The sequence below is a fragment of the Falco biarmicus genome, chromosome 18 (genome assembly GCF_023638135.1).
Source record: "Falco biarmicus isolate bFalBia1 chromosome 18, bFalBia1.pri, whole genome shotgun sequence".
Lineage (NCBI taxonomy): Eukaryota > Metazoa > Chordata > Aves > Falconiformes > Falconidae > Falco > Falco biarmicus.
In genome coordinates, this window is record NC_079305.1 from 613,135 (window position 1) to 634,213 (window position 21,079).

The 21,079-nt window shown below is 61.1% G+C and overlaps 1 protein-coding gene across 1 annotated transcript; it reads left to right on the forward strand.

Annotated features, from left to right (window-relative positions):
- Window positions 1–614: 614 nt before the first annotated feature.
- Window positions 615–19,877, forward strand: LOC130160416 (hexokinase-2). The gene is made up of 17 exons (XM_056362830.1): window positions 615–777; window positions 8,378–8,526; window positions 8,909–9,028; window positions 10,260–10,355; window positions 10,513–10,612; window positions 10,851–11,034; window positions 11,626–11,781; window positions 11,948–12,181; window positions 12,402–12,706; window positions 13,223–13,371; window positions 14,108–14,227; window positions 14,562–14,657; window positions 15,124–15,223; window positions 15,382–15,565; window positions 15,857–16,012; window positions 16,512–16,745; window positions 17,490–19,877. Exons 1-17 carry the CDS (start codon window positions 636–638, stop codon window positions 17,632–17,634), a joined length of 2,670 nt encoding a protein of 889 aa, XP_056218805.1. The 5' UTR covers window positions 615–635; the 3' UTR covers window positions 17,635–19,877.
- The last annotated feature ends 1,202 nt before the right edge of the window (window positions 19,878–21,079 follow it).

A 21,079-nucleotide genomic window follows, 5' to 3' on the forward strand; every position in this document is an offset into this window, starting at 1 on the left:
TAGCTCTGGGCACCGTAACCCTTTGTAGGGGTGATCTCAGCAGTGAAGAAATGTATGGGCAGTGGATTCCTGCCGAGCATCCTTCACGTAGGAAGAGGCCCTGGGGGTCAAGGTCGAGGCACGTTGCCGCCGCGGCGTAGGAAGGGCTCTGCCGCTGGAGAACCTCCTGCCAACCTCCTGACTCATGGCCCGGGCCGGGGAGGTTGTCGGGTTTGGGTCCTGCGTCTGTAGCAACCTGTTTGGGTGCGCGTGGGTGAAGATGCTGCGGAGCATCGGGAGCTCCTTGGGGTTCGGCGTTCCCAGTTTGGCACCCGTCTGGGCAGGGGGGCGCTGCCAAGGAGGGCGCGGGGTGGCGTTGGGTGGGCACGTTGGGGTGCAAGAGCGGTGGCAGGCGTTACGGGCGTGCTTGGAGATAAGCTGTTGCGGCACTGCCGGCGATGCGCTGGCACCGCCGTGTCCTGCCCTGTGGCTGGGTCATCACCCGCTCCTGCTTCTTGCATCAGCCCCAGCAGATGTGAGGGGGGCTGAATGCTGTCCTGAATGTGTCACGGGGGCTGTGCCCGCATCCCCCACCCTCCAGCTGACTTTTTTTTGGCTTTATCTCCACCTTTCAGATCGACAAGTACCTCTACCACATGCGGCTCTCTGAGGAGACGCTCCAGGAGGTGGCCCAGCGTTTCAGGAAGGAGATGGAGAAGGGGCTGGGAGCAGACACCAACCCCACCGCCTCGGTGAAGATGCTGCCCACCTTCGTGAGGTCCACCCCGGACGGGACAGGTACAGCGCAGAGGGACAGCGTGGGGAGGTGCCAGGAGGGAGGGCTGGGGCCACCCATCCTCACGGTGCTGCCGGAACAGCGGTGGCACCCACGGCCACCTTCGCTCCTGGGCCTTGGGGCTTCATCCTGCTTCTGCTGAGCAAAGCTCAGTGTGGGGACAGGTCTCTGTGCTGGGTCTGGGGGGGGGTCCCGGTTCCTGCCGGTGGGAGGGAGGGTGGGAACCAGCCCCGGCGGGCCCTTCCTGGCAGGACAGAGCCGGTCACGGGTCCGGCTCATCTGATTTCATTAGCGCTGAGGCGGGCAGCGGTGCCAGCCGCTGTCTGAATGCCACGAGGGCCACAGGAGGAGAAGGGGCTCTCCAGACTTGGCTGCTCACAATGCCGCCTTTCTGCCTGCTTCCCGTGCCAGCAGGAGCCGCGCTGCCGGCAGCACGCTCCTGGCCAGCCGCATCCGCCTTTCGGGCTCCGGCTTGCTCCTCTCAGCCCCCAAAACGCTCCCTCCAGCACCCCTGTGGGAAACTCCCGTGTGCCTCCCTCTCTGAGCTGGGTGTTTTGGGAAGGAGCTTTGTCACGGTCCCCGCAGCATCACCCCTTGCCTGCCGGCGCGCAGCGGGATGCGGATGCACCCAGGACCTGCTGAGTCTCCCGGCGCTCGAGGCCAGTGGAGTGGTTCGGGCTGCTGAAGGGCAGGGAGGGACAGAGCCCCGAGCAGCTGGAGCTCCCCCTGCTCCGGAGCCGGCAGCAGCCCCCGGAGAACTCCCTGGGACAGTCGGTCCCGTTGGCTGGAGCTGCTCGGAGCTGGGGTTGCTGCAGCATCGGCACCTTCGCGGGGGTCCTTGCAAAACCTTGGCAGCAGGGACCGCCGGCAGCCGGCTGGAAAGGTGGATAAAGAGGAAGGGAGCTGGTGGGAAGAGCCGGCTGCTCTTCCCTCCCCATCCCCAGCTGTTTTGCCACCTCTGGATTTTCATACCTGGCTTCTGGAGGCCAGCAGCTCCCGGCCGATGCTGCGGCTGGAGCCTTGAGCGACCTGGCTGGGCACTGGAGTTCCCCGGGAAGCACGGCCAGCTGGTGCCAGCCTGCTGGTGGCGTGATGGTGTGTAACGGGGGTACCCCAGAGGCAGCCCTGCTCAAGCAGCCAACCCCCCTCCCCCACTGCTGGCTGTCCGCTCTCCTGAGGCAAGGACGAGGCGATGAGCTGAAGGTCTCGTCCCCGCCAGCTCTGGGTGGGTGTTTGCAGGTAACATCTCAGTGGGGAGCCACAGGCATCACAGCGCGGTTTGGGTGGGAAGGGACCCTCAAAGGCCATCCAGTCCAACCTCCTGCCCTGAGCAGGGGTCTTCAGCTCGGTCAGGTTGCTGTGAGCCCCGTCCAACCTGACCTTGGGTGTTCCCAGGGATGGGGCACCCACCCCCGCTGTGGGCAGCCTGTGCCAGTGCCTCGCCGCCCCCACAAACCATTTCTTCCCGGTACCTAGCCTGGTTCTACCCTCTTTTAGTTTAAAATTGTTTCCCCGTGGTCCTGTGGCTGCAGGCCCTGCCAAAACCTCTGCCCCCACCTTTCTCACAAGCCCCCTGTAGGTGCTGGATCCCTGCACCCAGAGCCACCCTGCCCTGCGCTCAGCCCACCCGCTGCACCCACACCCCAAAGCTGGACCTGGCTGCCTGCCCCAGGATTGAGATTTCAATCTATTTAAATGTTTGAGAGTATTTTTAATTACAGGGATAGCCAGAATGCCGCCCCTGGGCATGGGAACTGTTGCCGCCAAAGGTGCTGGGTGCTGGCGGAGCGTGTGTCGGAGCTCCCGAGAGGCAGGAGCGGGGCTCTCGGCACCCTGCCCCGCACTGGGGAGGGGGTGCAACCCCTCTCCGTGCCCTTACGAGAGCGAGCCTTGGCTCCCTCCGCCCTGACCGCTGGATTTGCCACTTCTCCAGTGTCCCGGCTGGCGTTTGTCACCCGAAGCGAGCTCGGCACGGGGGAAGGGGGCACGGCAGCACAGTGTCACGCAGAGGGATGCTGGGGCAGCTGCCCAGGCACTGGAAAGCGGGAGGTTCGGGCAAGTCCCAGGGAGCCGAGAGCTGGGATTCCCTGCATGGCTCCAGCTGGATCCAAGCTGCGAGCGGCGCCGGTGTCTCCGCTGTTGGATTTTGGAGGGGGGGGCTGGAAGGTGGCCCGTGGGGGTGAGCCGAGGCCAGCCCGGGGAGGGGCTCGGTGCCAGCTCCCCCGGCCACGTGGCTTTGCGATGAGGTGGTGTGACAACAGCTCGGGGGGAGCTCAGCATCCAGGGGTGCATCCTTCCTTCTTCCAATTTTTTTTTGAAGCTTCTGGGCACAGTCTGACTGCAGCTGGGCACCAACTCCCACTCCCGCCTGCGTCAGGAGCTGCCTCCCACCCAAAACACAGGTCACTCCTCTGCTCCAGCCCTGCTCGGGGGCACGCCGGCTCCATCCCAACGCCGGTGCTTCAGGGGCTCCACACCTTCCCCCCTGCGAAGCATTCCCACCCCTCCTTGCTATAGCATGAGCTGTCTCTGCTCCGGGATTATGCCCCGGTTAATGCGCAGCCGGCAGCTCCCCGGGATCCGGGTGGATGAGCGGCGCTTACAGAAATACAAGGTCACATCCATGGGCTGGAGCCAAAACAGCCCCGGCGCCCGCCTGCGGCACCCTTCCTGCGCTGGGGGGGTTTGGTCTGGGTGGTTTCGCTGTTCCTGATGCAGCGGGATAAGAGGGGGAGGATTTCTGCTTCTGAAGTGGGGTTGCTCCTAAAAGGAACCCTTCTTGCTCTGCTCAGCTCCAGCACCTGCTGAAACGCCCACGGTGCTTGCAGCAAGGTGGTGGGCATCCCGCTGCGGGCTGGGGGGAACAGACCCCAGATCGGCTTCTCCTTGGAGCCCCAGTGACTCCGAGCAAGGGCTCTCCTTGGTGCAGACGCCACCTTCCTCCCTGCTCCGCATTGCCAGGGTCACCTCGTTCCCTCCTCTGTGATAATATTGACACAAGGATCTTCTGGTGCATCCTCCACTAAGCCCCAGCAGCTGATATCCATGGCCGGGAGTTTTCAGGAGGATGCTGCAGGAGTTTGGTGGTCAAATCCCGGGAAATTGAAAGGATGGTTCTTGGTGACACCCTTCCCTTGGCCGGTGGGCTCCGTTCCTGCCAATAACGAGCTGCATGAAAACCAGCTCGCGTGGCCCGTGGTCTTGAAAGGCTTTTAAAGAAAATGCTGTTTCCATGCCCAGAGCCTCTCACCTGGTGATTTACCCCCCTCCTCAGCAAGGAATTGCCTTGGGGAATTGCTGCCAGGGGTCTCTCGCCGTGGTCGGTGCAAGTTGCTTTTTGCTGGTCCTGATTCTGTCTGGAACAATCCACCAGGTTCATCCTGGCAGTTTGGTTGCCGCAGACCCAGTATTTCATGCCCAGAACATCATGAGCCCCTTTGCTGATCCTCCAGCACTAATTCGGTGGAGATGCTGATGCAAGCACCGGGGCTTTTATATCCCCCTTGTGCTCAAAGCCCCCCGGCGGGATGCAGGGATGCAGGGCAGGGCTGGCAAGGGCGCCCGCAGAGGGGGTGGAGGTGGGAAACGCGAGGGGCTGCGCCTCCACCTTCTGCATCTCCCTGTGGGGCAGAGCTCGGACCTCCTCCAGCTTGTTCTATTCCACTTGTTTTTTTATTAAGCTGATTTATCCAAGGATTCCTACAAACTGGGGTTGCAGTTGGCTGGAAGCCTTGAGGTGGGAGATCTGGGGTGAGCAGCCTCCGAGGGGCTGGGGCATGATCCTGCATGTGATGCTCGGGTCCCCAGTCCCTGGCTGTGTTTCCGAGGAGGGCATTGCTCCGGCCGCTTTGCCCCCGTGCTTTCTTCCAGGCAGTGCAGGTATCTTTAAAGGCACTAAACCCTCATCCCTGGGTAGTTTGCTGAGAGCAAAGAGACCCCTGAGCCAGAGCTCCGTGCTACCCCCGCTGTTCGGCCTCCATCCTTACCACGTAACGAGGGAGCCCTAACGGGAGGGAGGACCCCGATGTGGAGGTCCATCACACCGCTGTATTGCTTCAGCCGGGGAATTTTCCTAGGGAGATTTCGCTGCCTTTTTCCTCCTGCAAAGCTGATTCCTTAGCTGCTGAGCCGCTTGCAAGGGGTTTTTTTTTTGGTTGTGAGGTTGGGTCCTGTTGCTGCTTCGTGGTGAGGGCCGGTGGGTGACGGGTCAAAGGAAGGCTGGGCACGAGCCTCACCGGGGCGGTTTGGCTGAAATACCGCACGTGCCGAGAGCTGGGCAGGATTCCACGGGAGGATGGCCCCATCCACAGCTCCTGAGCCTTTTTTTTTTGGGATCCACCTGGGTTCCCTGTGTTATCATCAAGGAGCTGAACAACCTTTACCCTCTTGGCTCCAGCATCCTCAGCCCTGGTGTATTTATCAGCCCCCCGAGGTGTTTTTCATGCTCTGCTAGCAAGCAGAATGGCATCTGTGCCAGCGGCGAGGGAGGCAGGAGCACGGCTTGACCTTGGGACAGAAGGTGATGCCAGCGGTGCCCAGCCAGGCACCGCGTCCAGCGCCGCCCATCCGTGGCTGAGGCTAAATCCCCACCGGGGGCTTGCTGGCGACCTCGGGACAGCGAGGAGTCTCGCTAAGGGTTTTCCTGATGGGTTTTCAGCATCCATGTCAGGAGCTGTGGCCGAGGCGTGCCCCGTGGCTGGCAGGCTCTGCAAACCGAGCTGCCAGGCTGCTTTAAACCTCGTCCCTGCCGAGGGTCAATGCAGGCGTGAGGCAGGGAAGAGAAATGAGTATTCCGGGTCTGACTGCCCCGGTGCACGAGCTCCGGCACCCTGGCTCCGCCAGCTCCTGTGCCGCTCTCCAGCCCTGTAAGCACGGGGTTGGACACCTCTTGGCTGCGCCGCCTCGCTTAGCCGGGTGTTGTTTGGGGAGGGCTGAGTTGCAAAGCTTTGATGGGGTCCAGGTTTGGAGCGTTCCGTGGTTCTGGGTCAACGGCTCCTGCAGGGGGTGCGTGCGTTGCTGCAGGGACGCAGTGAGGGTTGGCCAGAGCCCGTGCAGGGACTCGGCTGAACTTCAGCTTTTGTTAAAATAATGGTGTAACTGCCCTGGCATCACCTCGTCCCACTGGCCGGTTGCTCTCGGGATGTAGCCTTAACCGACGGGACTGCAGCCAGGGCACCGCAGCCGGCGGCAGGGGGGCTTGGCATGGGCTGGTACCACCGAGAGCTGGGACCTGCCCTGCCCTGCACCCCCGAGGTGATGCGCTGACCCCCCCTGGGGCGATGTGCTGACCCCTCTGGGGTGATGCACTGACCTCCCTGGCGATGGGGATGCACTGACCCCCCTGGGGTGATCCATTGACCTCCCTGGGGTGATGGCGATGCGCTGACCCCCCTGGGGTGATGCACTGACCCCCCTGGGGCGATGCACTGACCCCCTGGGGCGATGCACTGACCCCCTGGGGTGATGCACTGACCTCCCTGGGGTGATGGGGATGCGCTGACCCCCCTGGGGCGATGCACTGACCCCCCTGGGGCGATGCATTGACCTCCCTGGGGTGATGCACTGACCTCCCTGGGGTGATGGGGATGCGCTGACCCCCCTGGAGCGATGCACTGACCCCCTGGGGCGATGCACTGACCCCCTGGGGTGATGCACTGACCTCCCTGGGGTGATGGGGATGCGCTGACCCCCCTGGAGTGATGCGCTGACCCCCCTGAGGCGATGCACTGACCCCCCTGGGGCGATGCACTGACCCCCTGGGGTGATGCATTGACCTCCCTGGGGTGATGCACTGACCTCCCTGGGGTGATGGGGATGCGCTGACCCCCCTGGAGCGATGCACTGACCCCCCAGGGGCGATGCGCTGACCCCCTGGGGTGATGCATTGACCTCCCTGGGGTGGTGGGGATGCAGTGACCCCCCTGGGGTGATGCATTGACCTCCCTGGGGTGATGCACTGACCTCCCTGGGGTGATGGGGATGCGCTGACCCCCCTGGGGCGATGCACTGACCCCCTGGGGTGATGCACTGACCTCCCTGGGGTGATGGGGATGCGCTGACCCCCCTGGAGCGATGCACTGACCCCCATGGGGCGATGTGCTGACCCCTCTGGAGTGATGCGTTGACCTCCCTGGGGTGGTGGGGATGCAGTGACCCCCCTGGGGTGATGCATTGACACCCCGGTGCTCCCCCCCACTTCTCCATCCTGAGCGGCCAGGCTGTTGAACGCTGCTCGTGACCTCTGAGCCCCTCTTATTCCTCATCTTCTCATTCCCTCGGAGCACGAGGGCTGCTTTGTACGGACCTTTTCAGCCGCAGAGGGACTTTCTAAAGCTGCTCCCAGCCCGGGCTCCCAGTCCATCCCTGTCCCCGGTTCCCTTGCCCCGAGCCCTCGGTGGGTCAGCCCCAGGAAAGACGCCAGGACAGATGGATACCCCGCAGGCTTGGACGCCGAGCTGCCTTTTCAGCTGGAGTCACTGGAGATGCCGGCTGGCCTGGTGTCATTTGAATACTAATAAACCACACTTTTTGTTTCAACTGTAGCCCCTTTGTAAAAGCATCGGCGGGCACAATGTGGCCCCCGGGCGCTGTAATCTGCCCGGGGGAGCCAGCACAGCACATTTAATGCATTCAGAAATCAAACAGTGCTGATGGAGGGCTTTCCCCCATCCCTCTCCCCACACCGCTAGGTATTTAAAACAGCCAGCTTGGCGCTTTTCCCGCATCCCAGGTCTCAGCTGGTCCGAAATCCAGTGAGCTGCCTTGGTGCCTGGTACAAGGAAAACAAACGGGAGGTGAAACTCGCCGGGCTTAGCCCTGGGGTCTTGGGGGCAGCAGGAGTGGGGCTCCTCTGGGCCAGCAGCAACGGAGAAACCGCTTCCCTGGCTGCCCTGGGAAGGCACCAATGAGGCCCCAAAGGTCTTCTGCGGTTTTTTTCCACCCTGGTTTCCTGCTTACACCTTTCAAGCTTGCCTTCCGCAAGAAGCCACATGCCAGGAGTGCCCGGCGTTCCAGGGGCAGGGCAGGGGAGGCTGCCCTGGATGGGGCAGCCAAGCTTCAGCGGGAGGGGCTTTTCCATATAGCATATGGATGTATTTCCATATATCAAACCTTTAGCCAACCTCTGGTGTCTCGGCAGCTGGCTAGCAGGGGTTTAACGCTTGGGCTGGGCATTTAGGAGCTCTCGGGAGCATCCTGCGTCAATAGGGTCGGGAACGGCTCTGCCGCCTTCTTCCTTATGGAGCCTCAGGCTTGGAGTGCGTCTTCCCTGGGAATGCCGTCGGGTTGGGATGGGCTTGTCTGGATGGGGCCGGTGGGGTCTGTCCTCCTGCCAGCAGGTGCACCCCCAGCTCAGCCACACTACCCAGGGCATCAGGACGCGTCCCAAAGATGCTGCTTCGATCCGCCATCAGCTACAGGGGTGCAGAGCAAGGGCAGGAAGCACAGCCACAGCTCTGATAAGAGAGAAAAAAAAAAAAAAAAAGGAAAAAAAAAGAATAGAAAAAGTATTTAATATTACCCTCGTACTTGTCCGGCGGGGGCAGTGATGTTGCTGAGAGGGACCTGCCGAGTTAAATGGTTGTTCTTGTCTGGCTCCCGCAGAGGACGGGGACTTCTTGGCGCTGGATCTTGGTGGCACCAATTTCCGTGTGCTGAGGGTGAAGGTGTCCGACAATGGTCTGCAGAAGGTGGAGATGGAGAATCAGATCTACGCCATCCCCGAGGAGCTCATGCGAGGCAGTGGGGTGCAGGTGGGCACAACCTCTCTCTCCCCTCCCCCTCCCCGCTCCCCTGGGCAGCCCCCCAGCTGCAGGGCTTCCCCTGGGGGGGGACCACCCGTCTGGGGGTGGTTGTGCCTGAAGGGAGGGCTGGGGTCACCCCAAGACCCCCAGCTGTGCCACGGGGCGGGAGCGGGACTGTGCACCCTGTTGCTGCCTTGCCCAGCAGGGTGCCAGTAGAGCCTTGCTTTCTTTTGCCTGGAACCAGTACGGTTCCTGACACCCAGTACGGTGATGGGTGAGGACCGTGGAGGTGGGGGGTGGGTGGTGGAGCGAGTCCCTCAGGCGGGCAGGGATGCAGGTGCTGCGCTGGGGCATCGCCTCGGCCAGCGCTCACTCACTGCCGTGTTTTCAGCTGTTTGACCACATCGCCGAGTGCTTGGCCAACTTCATGGAGAAACTGAAAATCAAGGACAAGAAACTTCCCCTGGGGTTCACCTTCTCCTTCCCGTGTCACCAGACCAAGCTGGATGAGGTGAGGGAGGGTCTTGCCTCCTCTGGGGCTTGCGGGGATGCAGTGGGATGGGGGCAAGCTCTCGCTGGGGGCAGTAGTTGTCCCACGCCAATTTAGCTTTGTGCTTTTAATTAGGCTGATTGGGTAGTGTGTAAGGTCTCGGTGCTGAGGGGAGCGCAGGATGTGCCCTGGGGCTTGCAGGGGTCTGGGAGGAGGAGGATGCTTCCACAGAAAGCGGCGGTCTGTGCTCTGCCGGTGGCTCAAGGAGAGCGGCTGCGGCAGGGAGAGCAGCTCCAGCAGCCCAGACGTGCCGAGCATCACATCCCCGTCATGCAGCCGGCGCGGGGAGTGGGGGGGGGGGCACCCACCCGGCTGCTCGCCACGCTCCGAGCAGCCGGGAATCGATGGCTGTCAGCTCCGCTCAGCCGCACCGGCTCTGCGCCGGGAGCTGGTGACCTCGCTGGGAGGCTGAGCATCGCGGCGGCCAAGGCACGTGGCCCCTCTCCTGCCACCCACGGCCGCTGCCGGGCTCTCGCTGCCGTGGAGGGGGGGGCCCGGTGCTTTCCTTGCCCTTATCTCACCCGGCTCCTGGGCAGGATTGGAAAGGAGGACGGCTCCATGGCGCGCTGGCGATGCGGCACGTCCTCGGCGTTTTGTACCGGGGCTGGGGCAAGTCGCGCTCCTGTGCCCGAGCGGGTTCGACAAAAGTAACGAGGAAGAAGGTTAACGCTTTCCTCGTGGTAGGGGTGGGGGCTGTAGGAACAAAAAAATAAAAAATAGAGAAGCTGGGAGAGGAAGCGTCTGTCCCCGGTGGCCTGGTCCGGTTTGTTCTCTCCGTGCCTCAGTTTCCCCGTCTGCAAGCAGGGCGGGTGTTTGCCTCGCTGAGGCACCCGCGGCTCCAGGCTCGGAGATTTTGGACACAATCGAGTCCCCTCCCCCTCCCAAGGCTCCGCTCAGCCCCCAGCCGGGCGCTGCGATGGCTCTGCCGGGTGGGGACGCAGCCGGTGCCCCTGGCTGCGGTGGGCAGCGAGACCCCCATCCCGCGGGGAGGGGTCACGGAGCGCTCCGTAGGGTGGGGAACAGGTTTTGCCCCAGGGCTTCATAAAACCCAGTCGCAGGAATCACGGTCCCTCCTGCCAGCGGGAGCAAGGAGCTACTCCCCCGCTGTTTCACGGCCATAAACTTTATTAGCGCAGGGACGCGGACAGCAGGGGCTGTCTGCTGAGCGCTCCGCCTTGCTCTTCCTCCGTAGAGCATCCTCGTGACGTGGACGAAGGGGTTCAAGTGCAGCAGCGTGGAGGGGAAGGACGTGGTGTCGATGCTGCGCAAGTCCATCAAGAAAAGAGGGGTGAGAGGGGAGGTCTTGGGCAGGTCTGTCACCTCCTGGGTGGTGGGACGGGGGCGCGTGGTTCCCTGGGGCAGGGTGCTACGGCCCCCTCCCCGTGGCAGCAGAGATGCTTCTGTTCTGGCCGCGCTGGCTCAGTCTCTCCTCTCCACCACCTCAGGACTTTGACATTGACATTGTGGCCGTGGTGAACGACACTGTTGGGACCATGATGACCTGCGGCTACGACGATCACAACTGCGAAGTCGGCCTCATCGTTGGTGAGCTGCAGCAAGGGGGGAGAAGGGGGGTCCGTCTGCCCCTGGGGACCACGTTTCTTGCAGGTTTCAGGGTCTTTTTGGGGAAAAAGAAAGGCGATAGCGGTGTTAGAACACCAGCGTTGCCCGATGGTTGGTTTCATCCATCTTCACTTTCTATAGTGCGTGGGGCCGGTGCTAGTTATGGGGGATAGGGGGAAGGCGGCATCGTCTCTCACCGCGCCCCCCGTGCGTGGCTCAGGTACCGGCACCAACGCCTGTTACATGGAGGAGATGAGGCACATTGACCTGGTGGAAGGGGACGAAGGTCGGATGTGCATCAACATGGAGTGGGGGGCCTTCGGCGACGACGGCACGCTCAACGACATCCGGACGGAGTTCGACCGCGAGATAGACATGGGCTCGCTCAACCCTGGCAAACAATTGTGAGCAGATTCTTGGCTTCGGCTCAGGCGCGAGGTTTGCTCTGCATTGTCCGTCCTCCCATTGCGCTGGCAGTGGGACCAAAGAGGTTGTCCTAGCTAACTAGGTCACCGCGTCCTCCGCTGTGCCAGCTGCACCAATGCAGACAGGGGCTTGTGTCACGAATTGGGGTTGGTGCGCCCAACTGAACCGCTCGGCACCCGCTTCCCTTGGGAGCCCGTCACTTGGATGTGTTGGTTTCTCTTTCTTCCCCCAGCCGATGAAGTTGTCCGCCAGCCGAGGCAAACACCACCACCTAATGTCCATATCCACATCCTACAGACCTCCCGTTCCCCTGGCGGGTGGGATTTGGGGGTGGCGGGTGTCTCTGCAGACCCCGGGGCCCCCTCAGGTAGCCATAAGCTCTCCTTGCAGAGCGGTGGTTATGTCAGCATGGCTTTATGTTCTCAGTGATGGGATAAGCTGCTCTGGGAAGGGATTACCTCGATTGCGTTCGGGCCTGGAAGGCTGCCAAGTGTTTTTAAGGTCAGATGGTGGCCACCTCGCAGGACACGTAGCCAGGCAAGTCCATCTTGTGCTTCCCCCGTCGGCAGGTTTGAGAAGATGATCAGCGGGATGTACATGGGAGAGCTGGTCAGGCTCATCCTGGTGAAGATGGCCAAGGAGGGGCTCTTGTTTGGAGGGAGGCTCACCCCAGATCTGCTCACCACCGGCCACTTTGAGACCAGATATGTCTCTGCTATTGAGAAGTAAGTAGGATCCGGATGGTTTCCTGGGGTCCCACCCATCCCCTGACATCTGCACGGTGGGAAAACGGGCCCCGTCCCTGGGCTATCCTCAGGGAAGCCTGGGACACTTGGGATGGCAGAAGTTGGGTTTCCAGGCACGAATCCTTCTTTGTTCTTTGCTGCACAGGGAGAAAGAAGGGCTGCAGAAAGCCCACGAGATCCTCACCAAGCTGGGGCTGGAGCCATCTCATGAGGACTGTGTGGCCACCCACCGCATCTGCCAGATTGTTTCCACCCGCTCGGCCAACCTGTGCGGGGCCACCCTGGCAGCCGTGCTGCAGCGCATCAAGGAGAACAAGGGGGTGGACCGCCTGCGCTCCACCGTCGGCGTCGATGGCTCCGTCTACAAGAAGCATCCTCAGTGAGTGCACAAGGATAGGCAAGGCTGGCGGGGAGAGAGGGTGAGCGAGCCCAGATCTGTTCCTGCAGCAGCGGGTAAAGCTTGGCACAAGCAGAGCATCTCCAGATGTTCCCCTGGGCACCTCCGTTTGGATCCCAAAGGGACCCCAGTCATTTACAGCCCTGGAGGGTCACGTCACCCATGGTGGCATCGTGCTCAGGTCCTCTCTCCTCTTCCGTAGCTTTGCCCGGCGCCTCCACAAGACGGTGCGGAAGCTGCTGCCAGACTGCGAGATCCGTTTCGTGAGGTCGGAAGATGGAAGTGGCAAAGGGGCAGCCATGGTGACGGCGGTGGCCTACAGGCTGGCCGCCCAGCACAAGGCACGCCAGAAGATTTTGGAGGCGCTCAAGCTGAGCCATGAGCAGCTCCTGGAGGTGAAGCAAAGGATGAGGATGGAGATGGACAAGGGGCTGGGCAAGGAGACGCATGCAGAGGCAACGGTGAAAATGCTGCCCACCTACGTGTGCTCGACTCCGGACGGGACAGGTAACGTACCACAAAGCCCACGTGTGTCCTGCGTAGGGCGGAGAGCCGGTGTCGCTGCTCCCAGCATCTGCCCCGCTTAGGGAAGGGCTGGGACCTCTGCCGTGGCCAGCTCCCACTCTTCACGGTAGGGGTAGCACAAAGCTTCCCAGCCTCCAGCACGATCCTGGGACAAGCGGCTGAGCCTCCAGGACGTTCTGGGCTTGACTCCACACGACGCCTGGCTTTGTGGCTTTCGCTGCTGCAGGTTTCTCACCACCATTGTCCCGGCTGGTGCTCCCAGTTCCGTCAGTGGCTTGGGCGTGCGCCTGCCCCTCGGTGTGCAGCCCCGTGATCGCCCCAAGTCTGGAGCGAACCTCTCCATCACCTCCCTGCCTGCACCTGCTGCTCTCCATTCCCAGCCACCTCTTGGTTTCTGGTCCTCTCCCAGGAAGCGGGCAGCTTGGGATCACCTTCGTGCCACGTTCGGGATGCCCCTTGCCGGGATCGCTCTCCTCATGGTTCTCCCTTGGGTTTCAGAAAAAGGAGATTTCCTTGCCCTGGACCTGGGAGGCACCAATTTCCGTGTGCTGCTGGTGCGTGTGAGGAACGGGATGAGGCGCGGCGTCGAGATGCACAACAAGATCTACTCCATCCCGGTGGAGGTCATGCAGGGCACGGGAGAGGAGGTGAGGACGGGCAGCTGGAGGTGGGAAACTGGGGCGTCTTCCCTGGGGGAGCAGCAGAAGTGGCAGGCGGGGGTGCTGGCTGACCATGGGGGCTGGTTTTGCCTTGCTCTGCTTTTCCGGGATGCCAAACCAGGAGCGGAGAAGGCTGGTGCTCTCCTGCCTTTAGAGCAGCGAGTTCTGCCCAAGGCTCCGGCGTTCGGAAGGTGCTTTCGGAAACTTGAGACTGGTTTTTAGGTTAGAAATGGTGTGATTGCCAGGCATCGCTGAGCCTCCCCGCATCCCACACACTCCGCGAGGGCAGATAAGCGTCATCCCCGTTTCCCAGATAGAGAAACCACAACACAAGCGGTGGGAGACATCTCCAGAGTTTTATTTGCAGATGGAATGAGTTTTGCAAACCGCTGCAGGCGGTGCTTGGGGGCTGGGAGTGCTTGTAGCAGACGGGCTCTGGGGGTGCCTTGCAGAGGGACCGGACTCCTGTGCCACCCCAGGGAGCTGGTCACCTCCCGGCTGGCCGCTCCGTCCCTCCTGGGCGCAGTGCGGGCACGGCGAGGCGGAGGTATCTCGGGATAGACCGCGTTGTCGGTGGGGAGGGGGATGGAAAGGAGCGGCCACCGCTCTGTTCAGAGCCCTGTTGGCTGGGGGTTGGATCAGCATCTCCAGCAGGTCGGGCAGGCTGGCACCCCCGCGTCCCTCCCTGCAATGGTGACGTCTCCCTTTGGCTTTGCGCATCCAGCTCTTTGACCACATCGTCCACTGCATCTCCGACTTCCTGGAATACATGGGAATGAAGGGCGTATCGCTCCCGCTCGGATTCACCTTCTCCTTCCCTTGCCAGCAGACCAACCTGGACGAGGTAAGCCCAGCCCAGCCGGTGGCACACGTTTGGTACCCAGGCCTGGCTGAAAAGCCAAAGCCCACTGGGAGCTCCAGTGACCGTGTGGCAGGTCAGGCAGAGACCCCAAGGAGGGGAAGCGGGGGGGGGGGGGCTCGGTGCTGCCGGTGCTCCTGGAAAAGCCCCCTTGCTGCATCAAAGCAAACACAGGTGCCTTGAGCCCTGGGGACAGCCCAGCCGCGATGTGCCCTCCCTGTGCCGGCAGCATCCACCGGGAGCGGCTGGACCTGGGGGCTGCCCGTGTTTCCCCCCCCACCGGTGCTGGGTGGGTCACCGCCGGGTGTTTGCTCCACAGGGGATTCTTCTGAAGTGGACAAAAGGTTTCAAGGCGACCGGCTGCGAAGGAGAAGATGTGGTAAACCTGCTGAAGGAGGCAATTCACAGGAGGGAGGTGAGCGTCCACGTCGCTGCGAGGAGCCGGCTCCTTGCTCCCACATCCCGGCTGGCCTCGGCATCTTTAATTGGCCTGTCAAGCAAATTAATGGGCTGCGCGCAGGGCTAATGAGTGTCTGAATTTTAACAGCCACGCTTAGTCATCACTAGATGTTGGATTTTCAGACCCTGGAGCTAAGAGCTGGCTTGTGGCCAGGGCTGGAGCAGACTCTTCTCGCCGCGAGTTAGGGGGCCATGCGAGCACCCCCCCCCCCCTGTGCAGCCCCCCAAAGCCCCTGCCCTGGGGGCTCCCGTGGCTGCACCTGGAGGTCTGAGCACCCACCTGCGGGGACACGGGGCTGCGGGAGGCTGTGGGTGCCTGGAGGGCTCCCTCGCTCAGCGGACGGGTCCTTTCCACAGGGTGGGGGCAGAGGTAGCGAGCTCCGTCCTCGGGGAATAACGCCCGCCATCCCACCCCTCTGCAGGAATTTGACCTGGATGTGGTCGCGGTGGTCAATGACACCGTTGGCACCATGATGACCTGCGGGTACGAAGATCCGTATTGCGAAGTTGGGCTGATAGTCGGTGAGGACTGAAACTTTCTGAGGTTGTTCCTCTGCCCGCGGTCCCAACCGCGCTCCCGTGGGATGCTCCGGGCTTCGGGGGGGGTCTGAGGGCTGTTATCCTGCGTACGCGCCCCGCTTCTGCGGCAGCCCCCTTGGAAGATGCTCCTCTCCCTGCAGGCACAGGCAGCAACGCCTGCTACATGGAGGAGATGAGGAACGTGGAGCTGGTGGAAGGGGAGGAGGGCAGGATGTGCGTCAACATGGAGTGGGGGGCGTTTGGTGACAGCGGGTGCCTGGATGACATACGGACGGAGTTCGACTTGGCAGTGGATGAGCTGTCCCTCAACCCTGGCAAGCAAAGGTGCGTGGTGGCTTTGAGGGGGTGGGAGGGGACCCCCTGGGGGGGTGGGTGTCCAGGGACGGGTTGGTGCTGCCCCACCAGCCTCTTGGAGGAGCGTCAGGCGATGAGGAGCAGGGCAGCGTCTGGCTTTGCGACACACCGGTGTGTCCCTTGTCCCCTGCCCGCAGCGTGGGGATGGCACCGCTCCGGGGTGTCAGCCCGGGGGGCTGCGCCAAAGGCAGAGCTGCGGTCCCCACCTGGACCCCCTGTCCCTTCCCACCCTCATGTCCAGCCTTGCCCTCTCCTGCCCAGGTTCGAGAAGATGATCAGCGGGATGTACCTGGGGGAGATTGTCCGAAACATCCTGATGGATTTCACCAAGCGAGGGCTGCTCTTCCGGGGACGCATCTCCGAGAGGCTGAAGACCAGGGGGATCTTTGAGACCAAGTTCCTGTCCCAGATAGAGAGGTGAGGTCCAGCAGGTGGGACAGGCGCCAGCTCTGCCCTTACAGCTGCACCTCAGAGACGGAGTTTGGGGAAAGCGTTTGCGGGGCTTTTGGGAGCAACCCCAGGCTCTTGGCCCGGAGCTGGGGTGACCTGGGGTGGTGCAATGCAGGTGGGTCAGCAAAACCGGCGGGGTCCTGACAGCGCCGGAGCCGAAAGGCAGGGAAACTGTGTGGGGCTTGTGGCACAGGCGCCTCTGCACCCTCTGCCTGGGACAGGGGAGCCACAGGTTAAACAGGTGTCGTGTGGTGACAGTGACGGCATCCACGCCAGTGGCTTTGTCCTGATGTAGCCTCGCGGATCAGGGGGCGGCAGAGCCACCTCCAGGTCTGAAAGCTGGGGGTAGCGGGGAGGTGTGAGCCCCCGGGCTCTGCAGGGTGTAGGTAAGAAAGGGGGAGCCTGAGCTTGTGTCACCCCAGTTGCTCCATCTGCTAATGCTGCCTGGCCCTGGTGTCCTCCCCAGCGACTGCCTAGCCCTGCTCCAGGTCCGCTCCATCCTCCAGCACCTCGGCCTGGAGACCACGTGCGACGACAGCATCATCGTGAAGGAGGTGTGCACGGTGGTGGCGCGGCGGGCGGCTCAGCTCTGCGGGGCCGGCATGGCAGCCGTGGTGGACAAGATCCGGGAGAACCGCGGGTTGGACTTCCTCAAGGTCACAGTCGGCGTGGATGGGACGCTCTACAAGCTGCACCCTCAGTGAGTTGCTCGGTGGCGCGGTTGTCCCCCGAGGAGGCTCGTGCTGGGGCATCTGCCCATCTTGGGGTGCCAAGAGGCAGTGTCGGAAGCTTCGCAGGGCAGTTGGAGAGGAGAGGAGAGGAGACGTTTTAGGGTCTCGAGGACTGCTGGTGCTGAGCTGGACTCTGCCAAGGCACAGCCAGAACCCCAGAGGATGGGATGCTGGGGCAGAGGCCAGGTGGTCCCAGAGGTGGCGAACGGGTTCAGCCAGGGGTCCAGAGCATCAGGCAAAGTCACGGGGACGGGACGGGTCTAACCCCCGACATCGGTCCATGGCCAGGTGGAAATAGGGTTCTGCCCGAGCTGGGGGCTGATGCTCCGGGGATGCTGTTGCTCAGGGAGGCACTAACGGCACAGGGCTGAGCCTAAGGGGGGCAGGGGGCTCTGGCGACCCCCCGGCTCGGCTGCTCAGGGCTGTTAAGGTTTATTAGTGCCTTGGGGGCTCGGCGGGCCTGGGGAAGGGGCTGAGCAGAGGGAGGGCACGGTTATGTTGCGGGCTGGGGCTGAAGTGTGGAGCCTGACGCTTTCCAGCGCCACAAACCCGGCAGCTTCTCGCCATCCCTCCTGCTCCGTGTCCGTAGCCGCTGGGATGGGTACGATGGGCACCAGCACCACGATGGGTGCGAAGCGCTTTGTGCCTGGTGGGGCTGGTGCCTGCAGCCCAGGGCAGGTTAAATCAGTGTCTCTCCCCACTGTGCCCCGCAGCTTCTCCACCGTCATGCACGAAACGGTGAAGCAGTTGTCTCCCAAGTGCGAAGTCACCTTCCTGCAGTCGGAAGACGGCAGCGGCAAGGGTGCAGCGCTCATCACGGCGGTGGCCTGCCGCATCCGGGAGGCCGGCCAGCGGTAGGAGGAAGGAGGTTTGCCGAAGAGCTTGGTTTCAGCAAAACCAGGACGTTTTCCCCCCACCCCGGGTCCCCCCCCCCTGCTCCGTACACACACACACACGTGGCCTCCCCTTGCAAGCAGCCTCGTAGCTTTACTTGTTCTCTCGAGATCCCACCAGTGGGGCTGGAGATGCTGTGTGCTTTGTGTAAAGTGTTGTCTTAGGAGTTTCATTGCATGCCATAAAACCGCGTGTCAAGTAAAGCTAAAAGCGTCTTCTGGCTGTCTCCCTACATCTCCAGTTAGAGCTGGACCTGCTCCACTCGCAGCTGCCCCCCACCGCTCCCACCTCTTCCCTCGCGGCAGAAAGGATAACGCTAGCACCATCCAGACACTGCATTGTCACTTTACCGTAACTAGTACCTATTTATGTACGTCGGAGTTGTAGCGTGTCCGTGCTGTAGGAAGCAAACCTCTTTTTAAGATTGGGCTAAAGACCTCCGTTAGGCTTTTACCCTGATCAAGGCTGTGTTATTTCCATGAAAGTCATGGTGACTCTTAAAGCACAGGGTGCAGAATTCCAGCCGGCGTGTTCCAAGCCTGTGCTGAGAGATACCAAGTATCTCTGTTGGTGAGCGAACATTAAAAGAACCTGCTGGATCCCGGCGAGAGGTGCCCCTCTGACTGCTCCAGCAGAGCACGTGCCTGGAAATAATTGGGGACTCAGGGTCTAATCCCATTTCCCGACCTCTCACCCGCACCCTAAATAGAGCGTAGGAACGTGGCACGTACGTATGGTTGCGTTACACCCCCTGGAAACCACTAGCACCCTTCCCCGGTGCACGTGTGGAGGCGAGGAGCTGCCACCGCGATGGGGGTCTTTCCCCTACACACACACACCCCCCCCCCCCCCAAATGTCGTGGCCGTGTGTCTACACGTGGCGCCGTGAGTCTGGTTTGCTTCTTGTCTGTGAAATAGTTCTGCGTCTTCAGCCTTTTAGGTGACACCTGGTTTTATGTACACTGTATATTTATGTTTCGAGAGATCTTGCGTCTTTTTATGTACATAGTCTCGGGTGGGCGGGGGTATATTGCTTAGTTTTGAATTTACCTTTAAATGTCGTTTAAGAACAGTAGAATAATTCTATTTTTTTTTCTCGTGTTATGTTTTAATTGAAAATTTTCTTGGGGTAGACTGGAGAAAGAGACCCAGATTCCTGAGGACAGCTGTACCAGAGGTTTGGGCATTCTGAATTTATCACCAGAACAAAAGGGAAAGCAGAAAGCCAGGGATGCGATGGCCGGGAGCTGCTGCAGTGGAGCTTTCGGGATTAGGCTGGCGGTGACCTAAGGAGAGGTTTTATTTTGTCCCCCCGCCCTCCCCAGCCTGCTTTGTGCTCGAAGGGCACATCGATCCCTATTGCAGCACCTGCTGAAATAACCCGGGGCTCTGCCGGGACCCGCGTCCCAGCCCATATCTCTGGCACCAGCATCCCGGTCCCACACGCGCCAGGCACAGACACGGGCGCTCCAGCGCTGCTGGCATGGGGGCTCGCGGTGAGGCGCCGGCAACGGCAGCCTCGGCTCATTTGATGAAGTTAGCAGCAATAATTGGTGTCACCTCATTTCCATTTGGCATCCTCAGGGCTGTTTGTGAGCGTGCCCAGGGACGCGTGTGCCCAGGGACGCGTGTGCCCAGGGCTGCGCGTGCCCGGGGATGTGTGTGCCCAGGGATGTGTGTGCCCAGGGATGCGCGTGCCCGTGGCGTCACGTTGTGCGCTGCAGGGAAAAGCGGCGAATAATTTTTGCTGTCAGAAAAGCCTCCGGCTGAACGAAACGCTGCCCCAGGCAGCAGAGGCGTACAGGTGGGGGTGGGTGTGTTTTTGTAAATATTTAGCAGGAGATAATGAAATTCCAGTGATGTACAAAAAAAAATTAAAATATAATAATTAATAATTCCCACAAACAGATCTTCTTCAGTTTGGAGGACAGATTTTTTTTGTCTATTTTTATGTATATTTTTATACTGCTTGGGGGAACCTCATTACCAAAAGTCTCTTCTATGTTGGGGGTCAAGTTCAGTAGCACAATTTTAAATGCAAAAATGATCTTTGGGCATTTTAAATGCTTATTTTTTTATAAGCCTCAAGACAACTATAACAAATAAAATCTGTGTATAGAAATGCTGTAAGAAACCAAGTTTAGTGGAAGTTTTAGAAGATGTTCAATAAATTTTGGAAGACGGTACAGAAATCCTCTCGTTCGGTACCAAGCAGTTGTGTGTGATTCTTTCCTCAGAAAACCAGCATTTTGCCGGCTGCAGACCCAGCCGGGGATGGTTTCACCGGCTGCACCGCGCAGAAGGTGCCGCTGGTATTTTTGTGCTCTCGCCCGGCCGTGCCCCGCGTGGCATCCATAGGTTTCCGTGGCTCAGCAGCTCCGGCGCGTACAGCCGTGGTTTTGGGGAGCGCGGGCAGCCCTGCGTTGGCTGCTGCGGCGCGGCGGAGCATCCCAAAGGGTGAGGCGGGTGGCCGGGTACCTGGTTAGCAGGGGTGGGGGGAGCGGGGGGGAGCGTGAACCCCTCGCCTCCCTCCGCGGCGGGGGATGCGCTGTGGCTTGGCAGCGGCAGGGTTAGCTGGCGGGGGGACGGCGCATTGCCCGGCGAACAAAGGCAGGGCAAGGTGGTGCTGGAGCCACTGCAGCATCTCTGGCAGAGCTGGAGCTCCAGGAGACGGAGCTGAACTTGCCCTGAGGTCATGGAGCATCGCTGGCTGGGTTGGGCAAGGGGTACCCACCCAGGTGCCCACCATGAGGTCTCCAAAATGCTTGAAAGCTTTTGCTTCCCCGTTGCTTTTGGCTCGGAGCAAAGCAGGGTCTGAAGTGTTCCCAGTTAAAAAGCAGCAGGTGAAGTGCTACAAGACACCCGTTACCCTGCGGCTGCAGGTGCGCCCGTGGCCGGGGGAAAGGTTTTGTTTTGCCACTTGGAGAAGTTTGTGCTCCGTTTTGTCTCCAAGGGGATAAGGCAGCAGGGATGTCGCCGTATGCTCTGGTGGTAACTGACGGGGGTCTGTAACCGCGCACCAAAACGTTGCCATGGGACATTGTGTGGATGTGCTTAAAAAAAGAAGGGGAGCTGAAACCCTGGCTGCTGCTGGGAGGGGAAGCTCAGACTGGTGGATGTGGGCAGAGATGGACAAACCGGTCAGCCTGACCTGCCCGGCCCGTCTCTTTCCTGCAGTGAGAGGCGCTGCTTTGCGGATTCAGGATGCTGTTTGTTTTGCTCGGTCGCTCCCGTTAGGATGCATTTTCTTTTTCTTTGCGCTCCTGGCGTTGTGCTGGCACGTTCTCTGGCCACGCAGGCAGCAGAACAGCCTTTCACCGGGGCAGCTGCCACACTGGAGGTGCTGACCTTTCCTCCCCGGCGATGCTCTCCCCCTTGGTACTTTCTTTGCACAGGATTTTATTGTTGC